The sequence below is a fragment of the Diabrotica undecimpunctata genome, chromosome 1 (assembly GCF_040954645.1).
Source record: "Diabrotica undecimpunctata isolate CICGRU chromosome 1, icDiaUnde3, whole genome shotgun sequence".
In the NCBI taxonomy this organism is placed as follows: domain Eukaryota; kingdom Metazoa; phylum Arthropoda; class Insecta; order Coleoptera; family Chrysomelidae; genus Diabrotica; species Diabrotica undecimpunctata.
This window is the reverse complement of record NC_092803.1, coordinates 155,526,234-155,536,739: the sequence shown is the minus strand read 5'-3', so window position 1 is coordinate 155,536,739 and position 10,506 is coordinate 155,526,234. Positions and strand designations below refer to the sequence as shown.

The window sequence follows — 10,506 nt, the reverse complement described above, 5'->3', positions numbered from 1 at the left end:
TAATTTCACGAGATTGACCACTCAAAACTTTTGATTTAAATTCCATTGTAACGGAACCGGATTAATAAGTCCTACACCAGTGTAATTGATATGCGTCTGATCCGTTTGCTTCTGCTAACAAAATTGAACTGAGTATATTCGGGCTACTGACGGATCCTCCCCTCCAAATTTATATTCTTATCAAAACTCAGAGACATTGCAATTCTTGACGAGCTGTACAAAACATAAATTAAATATAAAAGGCCGGTAAAATGTAAAGAATTTGAAACATAAGGAAAAGCAGGTCATACTTCAGACTTTATGAATATCATTTAGACATTTATTTTACAATCTTCGTGATTTTTCTCTTGCGGATATTGTAATTATCTTCAATATTTTTATTTAGAATTAGTATTTTAAAATACATTTTACATATAAAAAAGTAATTTTACATCTTCGCTAACATTTACATATTTTGCAGCTTCTATTAGGTTTTTTAAATAATTTTTAGTTATTTTTAATTTGTTGTTATTATAACTACAAAAAATATGTTCCAGTTCACTATATTTACTTACAAATTCCAGTGTTCGTTGGAGTAAACCACCCTCAGAAACGTGGTTTACCCAAGTAAACGATTTATCGTTAGCGTCCGGAATATATCCGTATTTCCTTTTTTTTGTAACTTAAATGCAATGAAACCGGCTAAATTTTCCAATCCATCCCATTCCAGGTCTTTTATATTCGAATTAATAAAATCTTGATGACTGTCAATTAAATCTTCAGGGTTAATTTCTGTATCACCAATAGGAAGATTTAGCGAGGAAAAGGTCTCTTCAGTGACAATTTCATAATTAATTATAGCTTCTGTAAAATGTTTTGATCATATTCTAGCGGTTTCTACATTAGATTTGTCTCGCTGAAAACACTTAAAGACCCATACTATACGCATTTGTTTGTCTCTAGGAAACAAAAACGACACTTCGAAAAAGATTTACTTTTTTTATTATAATTGTTTAAACAACCCACCACTGCACAATACATTATGGCAACCAAATAATTAATCTTATTTATAAAGTAGCTACAGGTAGTCGAGAGGAAGTTGCGTACGATAAATAAATTAGGTGATATTAACACAGTAAACTGAATGTTTTCACCACAAAATTTATATAACAATATAATATACAAAGTCTTTACTACATCAATGAATAAATGGTTCGACATACTATTAAGGACGATTGTGTGGACACTTGCAGGATTATTGCGCCGATCATAGACGATCACGCGATCAACCAACACGAAAGTGTAGTGTAGGCGTGAAATATTCTATTAGTAAATTTGAAACCACTTTTCCAAGGTCTGGAAATATTTTTGCCAAATTTTCAAATAATCTAGAACTTGCAATATTTATTAATTTTATCATAACTTTGTAAAACTGACGATTTAATATTAAAGAGAAACAACGAAATTGAACAGCACTGATTTCATTGTTTATGGTAGCAGATTGTATGAAAGTCTATGAACTGTAACATTTTTTATTACATTATTAAAATTAACAAAAAGCATAGCTGACTTCATATATTATGTATAGATTGAAGACCTATGACACAAAGACCTATTGTTGTTAAATTTTAAAGAGGAAAAATCTTGTAAGCTTAAATATATTTTTTAATATGTAAAATGTGAAAATGCCAAAAATCTGACTTTACTTTTTTTTTTCAGACGCGTTATATCGACGATGACAGAATCAAAATAAATCCATCACATACCTACACTGCACCACCGCCAATACCGTTGACAGAAAATATCGACATGACAGATACCAAAAGCCAAGCCATCAACTACAACAACAATTACCGTTTTCAAAGTACACAGGAAAATATGAGCAGTGTATTCCCCAAGAAGACGGCAGTGGACTTGAATTTTGAGGATATCACTTTCTACTCCACGTCATGGTCCATTACGAAGTTCAAGAAAGGTAAGCGATTATGAAACAGTCTTGTATGCACCATAACTGGATTTTTTAGTGATTAATGCACGATATACTTTTCACTTTCATTACCATGAAGTAAGATTTGAAGGTAGATGTACTCATTATTAAAAAGTGTTACATAAACAATATGTTTTATTTTACTTTTTTTTGGCACATAATATTGGTATAAAAGTTCATATTATTATGCTATATATATATATATATATATATATATATATATATATATATATATATATATATATATAATATTTATATGATAGATAGTTAAACTAAGTTACCATTGATTTTATCAAGGCTTAGTCATCAATAGACTTCGGCAAATATGCAAATAAAAATGTAGAAAATATGCGCATAAATATGCACGTGTTTACCCGAAAATATGCAAATATTTTACAAAATATGCATACAAATAAATAAAAAAATCGTAAAATAGTAACAATTTTATTTAAAAAAAAAGTGTACATAACTAAATATTTCCTACTATTCATTCAGATTTACATTTATTTTAAGTAACTACATCATTTTTAAGTATGAATAAACTTATTTAGAATTATGGTAATAATAAATGACCAAGTGGTGTTCAAAATTTTCTAACAAAAACTTGTGGCTTCTGTCTGAGTACATATATTTATATATGGAAAAACTTCGTTCAACATCAACTGATGTAACGGGAGCATTTTTCAAACTAACCAAAACATTTGGTTCTAAATTAATTGTTTCCGAAATATTTCCAGCTAGAACACTGACTACTTCAGAAAGAATATGGTAACCTTTATTTTTTTCCATAGTAGCTTCAAATTTTTTTAAAATATCTTTTCCAATATTACCTCTAACGTTCCGACAACATGACGCAAATTCTTTTATTAATGCTGTACTTTCGAACAATGACAGTTTTGGTGATTCTAACTGAGTAATTGTTTTTTGAACAAAACTAAAATTTGATTTTATAAATGAAAGTTCTTGTTGAAGCAAGTTACTCTGAAAAGTTTGTTTAGAATCCAAAAGAGATTGGGAACTTTCATCTGTTAACGTATCAATTATGTTCTTTATTTTAACAAAATGATCTGAAATAAAACGCGAAATTGTTAAAGCATTTGTTTTCTCAAGTTGCTGGCATGAAATAAGATGAGATTTTGGTAAGGTATCTTCTTTAAGAACACCAATCAATAAATGAGCAATATACTTTCCTGAGGAATCAGTGGTTTCGTCTACAGATATGTAAAAATAATTATCTGCAATTTCTTCCTTAATATTAATTAACACCGACGAGTATAGCCCGTTCACATTATTTCTTCTTAGAGACCGATCACTTGGAACATTAAGTTTGCAATATTTTTTTAGAAACGAACTAAAATTTACATTTGCTAATTTTGAAAGCGGTATGTTTGCAGACACTAATGCGCGACACAAGTCTTCATTAAAAGTTTCTTGCTCATCTAATTTTTTTGAAGTAGATTGGAAACATTTAGCCATTGAAGTTTGATGTTTTCCTCCTATTTTTCCATTTTTTGCAATGTGTGAAGCAGTTCTCACATGTTGGTCTATCTGAAATTTCTTCACACATGCTATCTATAAATAAAAATAAAAACCTTTATTTTAACCCAACCTTTAAAATATAAAAATATACAAGGTGTTTTTGGTTAATCAAATAACTGGTTTGGAAAAAAAAACACTCGCTAAGTGTTTTAAATGCATTATTAATCCACAAATTAGTTTTTGTTACTAACCATTAGTACATCATATAACTTATTTTAAAATTCAACAAAAGTTTTTTTTTGTTAATTCAATTACAATAAAAATAATTGTGTTTTAGAATAGATGACTTCATAAAAAAAAGTAAAGGTGAAAAATTTTTCTAAATACACACCATTGTATTGTACCATGGACAATTTTTTCTGACTAAAGGAAGCTATTTTTCATTTAAAAACAACCTACGAGTACTAAATTTCAAGTAAATACGTTTATTGGTTTTAAAGTTATTTTTGTTATTAACTAAAAGAATTTATTTTTTTTTAATTTTAACACCCTGTATCTCGAAAAGTAAATAAGTTTGACCCCTCATTAACTATATCGTTTTGTTCAATTTTTCGAGAAGTATCTACAGTCAAACGTTGTAAGTGTCATTTGGAAACACCCTGTATGTATGAAATATTAGATATTTAATAGAAAATATTAGATACTTACAATTTTGCCACAGACTGAACAGTAGATTTTTCCCATATCCATAGACAGCTCTTTATAAGGTTTAATCCAAGTTGAAGCACTGGTTGTTTTAGGCATTATAAAATCACAATCTTCCTTTTTGTTACGCACAACGAGTGTTTACGCTTTGAATATCAAAAAAAAAATGATTTACAAATCTGAGCATCAAATTAGAAATGTTTAGGTACCTAATTCAATAAACTGGGAGATTTTGGAAAATCCCTAAATTAGGAACAAAACTATTAGCCGTTTACCTGCTGTTAAGATACAATAAATTGTAGATAGATTTGGGGATTAGATCATAAAATGCAAATGAGCGAACCCTTAGCGATTATCCAATAACTGAATGCCTCAGTGACCGAGACTTTCTAAGAATGTTGAGGGCTACTTAAATTGATCTTCTTTGAAATTGTAAACGTTTTGTACCTGTAGAGATTACGTACTTAGATCATTTCTTGATTAAAATGACTACAAAATTTTATACAAGAATTTGAAATAAATTGGTATGTTTAAAAATTTTCAAATACAGTATAAAAATCTGAACTTTTATGCACTTTATGCAAACTTTTATACAAATATGCCAAAACATGAAATATTTGCATAAAATATGCACAATATGCAAAATATGCAATATGCATATTTGCCGAAGTCTAGTCATCAATGATATTGGATATTTGCGATTGAATATATATATATATATATAATATTTATATGATAGATAGTTAAACTAAGTTACCATTGATTTTATCAAGGCTTAGTCATCAATGATATTGGATATTTGCGACAATTATAAGAAAAATTGGAACTTATTTTTGTACATAAACATATTGTAGCTACGAATCCGTTTTCTTGAAATTCATCACATACATTTATAAAATATAATTATAAAGATCTTTGGCAAATGAATCCGCCAAGCGAACAATTATAAACCACGCATACACTCACATACACCAAAATATTATTAACTTAACACATTGCAAGAATCCATATAACAATCATTCAAAGAAGTAGCAAATTAAATATACTTGAAGATACTGAACATAACAAAGATGAAGATAAGAAACTTCTTTGTTTGGTGCCGTATTAGTTCTCCATAACGTTGGTTATTACATTGACGAGTTGTTCACGTTCTTCCTTCAGTTAATCGAAGTCGTTGTTTTGCACTGCGTATTCCTCTCCGATCGCCACTGAGCTATGACATCTGCTTCCTTCTAATTCCTCCGTGGCCCTTGATTTTACTTTTAACTATAAGTTGAAGTATTCTGTATCGGTTTCTTTTAAGAAAATGTCCTAGGTATGAAATCTTTTTGATCTTAATAGTTTTAAATAATTCACAATCGGCATATTTACTCTATTTAACACAGCTTGTTTGGTCTCAATTATTGTACAGGGTATTCTTCTATGCAACCACATCTCGAAACACCTCTGAAGTATTGATCTTATTTTAAGTTGTGGTTACAATGATTTCATTTTCAGAAATGATCTGCTAACTGCTTCAATTCTGCGCTCCAGATCCGAAACACTGAACAGCAAGTAAAATATAGTAAAGAATAAAAAACAATAATACAAATATAGAATATAAAATATTGGAAATTGTAATTTATGTACAAAAGAGTACTTTTCTTTTTATTTTATTAACATTTAAGGTGCATTAACCTGTGTGGCTTTAGCGCCACTCGGTATTACGAAGTTTTTTTTACATTTTTGGATACATATGTAAATTGATTTGTACATTTATAGATTTTTAATTACATTGATTTTCACAAGCATTGGCTTTTACACATTTATGTTTACATGCACTGATGTTTATAGTTGGTTGTATATTCTTATTGATTTAAGAAATCTTAAAACTGACGAAGTCACAGTTGTCTAGAAACTCCTTGTCTGGTGTTCTAGAAACTCACGTAGCGATATCGGTAGGTTACACAGTTTCCCTTCATTTGAATATGCCGGGCATTGGAGTAAGATATGTTGTGCATTTAAACTGTTAAAACACTTACCGCACATCGGATTAACATTTCCAGTAATATGGTATTAACTACTGAAGTGTATATGTCCCAATCTCAATCTGTTAATTATAGTTTGGTATTTTCTGTTTCTATACTTATTCTTCCATCCTGTAATTTGTTTTTATGTCTCGTAGTTTTTTTTAAGATTGATTCCATTTTTGAAGCCACCGTTCTTTTAATGTCGAGTTAATCCAGTGAAGTAAGTCTTTTTTTCTGTTAGCTCTTCGTAGTTCACTGAAGATTTGGCAGCAGCATCTACTCTTTCATTACCATGTATCCCCATATGCGACGGAGTCTACATAAATTTTACAATGGCAATATTTTGCTGAAGTTGGTACAAACAGTTCTTTATCAATCACAACTAAGAATAAGTTAGGTACATGGTGCCTCAGCTACTCATATAAGTTAAAGAATCTGTCACTATTAGGCATCTGTCTAAGTTAGCGTTCAAGGCGTATACTGATGCTTTGTAAATTGCGAATAGTTCTCGTGTATATACTGTGTTAAAATTTAATATTTTGTATGACGCCGTATAGTCATTGTGTATGAGGGCACATTCTACGCTTTCTTCTGATGTTCCGAAAAATTTCCGCGGTTAGTACAATTAAACCAAAAGCTAAGATTATTACTATTACAAGAATTAATATTAAACACAACAGGCTTCCGGCTTGCACCGTGTCGATTATCACTGCGCCGAGCTTTCGACATCCTCTCTGATGTATTCATCAGGGCTTCCGAGGTCCTAGTCTTCCGACTCCCCAAACACTACTACACTGATCACTAATCAATGCATTACTCCTACTGAAAACAACGGACGGTTCATTTATACCGTCTATGGTGACGTGGTTTGGCTGAAGGTTGGCATGGGGGTTGGTGTGGTGATGGGCGCGGGGATTGGTGCAGGGGTTGGCGCGAATATTAGTGACGACAGGATTTGTTGAATCTGTTGATTGAGATTTGGATTAAGTGGAGGGTGGAGCGAACGATATTTTCTTTATGAGAGGTCTCCATGTCGGATGTCACCATCTCTTTTATTGAGAAAATTTGGCCTTTTTTCAATTTCTATGGCGTCTCGGATAATTCTTCGTTTATAGAAGCGGCTCGGAGCTATTGTTCTGGAGTTTTAAAAATGAATTTTGTGTCCTATATGAATATGGTGTTAACCTAGAGCTGAAACTGAATCGGAATTGCGAACAGAAATGGAATATTCATAAATCCTATTTTGGATTCTACGATTTGTTTTCCCTCTTTAATCCTCTTGATTTAAGGCTTTTGTTGATTTTGTCAGAGACACCTTTGATGTAAGGAAGAAAAGCTTTCGTATGATGAGAGTGTTAGTCTTTGGGTTAAGATTGAGTGGGAGATTGATGTCTATGGAGGCTCTTATTGATGTGATTTTCAATGTACCCATTTTGGATAAGCGCTTGTTTCAAACTAGAGAGCTCGGCGAGTCTACCTGCATCATCACAAAGGAGACAGATCGATACGCGTTTGCGAGACAATAACGTCGAGAAATGGCAGGGATGAATCATTTTCCACCACCATCGTTAACTGGATACTAGGATGTACACCATTCAGATGGGTCTGAAAAGACACCAAAGCATCTCTGCCGTGGGGCCAAATGTCATGTGGATAGTGCTTCTGTCTTGAAGTCTTCCATAAAGATATTGACAATTACTAGAGATAGTGGGGAGTCCTTTGGGGCATCATTTATTTGTCTGTAAAATTGATTTTGGATAATGAAAAAAGTGTTGGACATACAATGTTTAATGAACGATAAGTGGTCTTGCTGGATACTGTATTTAGTTTTCATAATGTTTAGAGTTTCGTCTATAGGAATGTTTGTAAAAACTGAAACGATATCGAAATATTATTACTTACTGTTAGAATTATTAGTTACTAGAATTATTATTCTGACGGTGAGATAATGCATTGTTAAAGAAGTTCGATAAAATTAAAAGAATTTTTGACAAAGGATAAAGCATTTTCGGCGAGAAGTTGTAGGGTTTTGGACAATGGTTGTATAGGGCAGTTGCATGCACTGACAATGGGACGTAAAGGAATATCGGGTCGGGTTTTAAATTTTGGGTAGGCGATATATTCAAGGTATTAGAAATTGGTCTGTAATCGGGAGATTAGTGAGTAATAATGGATGATTTAGGTGTGATTTGGATTTGACTGAAGTTCTTTCAGGGCTTTGTTCTCGGATTTGCTAATGGTCGGAGTAGAAGGCTTTTATTTTCTAAGAACTCTAGCTAAAGCTTAAGACTATTCTTACAGCATTTTTCATTGTTTGTAACTTATTTAAAAGTTATTGACTGGTAGACCCATACACCATTGAGCCATAATCAGCTTTCGATCTAATGAGGCTTTTATATACTGTCAATATCCCTGTCAAATATCTCAAATTTCTAGTAGATAGGACCACAGACCACTTGATTTGTGGATAGGACTATAATTATTGTTGTCAAGATTTTTCAAGATGATTATTATGTTGCTTAAAATTTAAATGTTTGTCAAAATTAATTCCAAGGAATTTGATACAATCAACATATGTATTTTATTTTTTGATTAAATATTGTTCGGGACTATTCACTATGTTTTCTGTTGAAATGAATACATTTACTTGTATTGGAGCAAAATTTCATTTCCGATTTCATTGACCGTATTTCTAATGCAGAAATAATTACACAAATCTTGTAAAGTTTGTTTAATTAGTTCTATGTATCTTCCTTTACAATAAATTATGAGGTCATCTGCGTATAGCCTACTCTTCACTGGTGGAGAATCATTTTCCATAATAATATTAATAGCAATAAGAAAAAGACAACACCAATCAATGATCCTTCAAGGGTACCGTTTTCCTGTATTCTTCTTTTAGAAATGAAATCGTCTGCTTTTACTTGGAAGTTTCGGCTATTAAAAAAATTATATTTCTTATTATTATCACAAAGTTCGTAATGTTATGATTTTTAATGGAAAATAAACAGACCTGTTCAACGCTTTTGGAAAAATTTCAGTTGTTTAAGCAAAACATCATTAACGAACTCATTATTATGTCTTGCACATTAGCGATATTGCCTAAAAGCAAATGATTATAAGTATTTACTATTTTTAAGTGATAGTATACTTAATAGTACTGTTATCGTTATAATAAAGTACCAATTCAATGAAAAATAATAACAGGAAAGTCAAAAAACCTATGGTATTATTACACACACAACGGAAAAGTCTAAGGATATTTTAATAATTTGACAATACCAATGACAGAAATTTCATGACCATATAAATTTGGTTGTACTATAATTATTGTTGATACAGACACTCACTTCTTATCAAAAAAAAAATGTAAAACTGATAGCAATACGTGTTTTAGAATGTTTTTTATAAAGGACAAAACAATCGACATTTTTATGTTTTGTTTATTTTTAGTTTTAGTCACTTTAGACCATTCTTGCTTCATAGGTGAGTTAAAGATATTGTCTTTTTACCATGCAACGACAACATTTAACGTTAGATGAGATGAATAGAGCCGTGGGCCTCCTTCAAGCTGGTATGCGACAAACTCAAGTTGCTGACCAGCTGGTTATCTCCCAAAGCGTCGTAAGTCGTTTGTGGCGTCGGTTTAGAGACACTGGGAGGCCAGTCGAGCAACATTCAGGACGTAGTCGCCCTAAAACCAACGCTCAAGACCGATATTTAATTTAAAATGCCAGAAGGCAGCCAACAATCACAGCACCCGAACTGATTAATGAATTACAGCTTGCACATAATGTAACAATTAGCAGCAGTACTGTGAGGAATCGTCTCCATGAAGCCAATATTCGTAGTCGGCGACCACTGAGATGTCCACCTCTATCTAGAGACAATCGCGCTGCAAGATTAACCTGGTGTCAAGAGTTTCAGAATTGGACTGACAATGACTGGGCCACAGTGTTTTGTTTAGTGACGAGTCTAGATATGGATTTCATCCAAATTCTCGTCGGACAAGAGTTTGGAGACAACCCGGAACTGGAAAACGATTACGACATCTTCAAGAAGTGTATGCATACAGAGGTGGTACATTAATAGTATGGGGCGAAATCATAATTGAAGAAGAACTGACCTCTTTTATGCAGGTGTCTTTCTCACAAGTCAGCAATATTTGGACACTATTCTTAAACCTTTTGTGCGCCTGTTTGCTACTGCTGTTGGAGAAAATTTTTTACTTTATGGATGATAACGCTCGACCACATGTTGCGCATATTGTACCAAACCAGTTGGATAACGAGGGTATTGATGTATTGCCGTGGCCAGCACAATCACCGGACTTGAATCCCATTGAGC

The 10,506-nt window shown here is 32.1% G+C and overlaps 1 protein-coding gene across 1 annotated transcript in view; it reads left to right on the top strand.

Annotated features, from left to right (window-relative positions):
- The window catches only part of LOC140432409 (ATP-binding cassette sub-family G member 1-like), a 197,766-nt gene that overhangs the window by 51,580 nt on the left and 135,680 nt on the right, over positions 1 to 10,506 (top strand). The window contains exon 2 of the mRNA XM_072520287.1: positions 1,699 to 1,954. Coding sequence (XP_072376388.1) covers positions 1,699 to 1,954 — 256 coding nt within the window. The remainder of the gene's footprint in view (positions 1 to 1,698; positions 1,955 to 10,506) is intronic.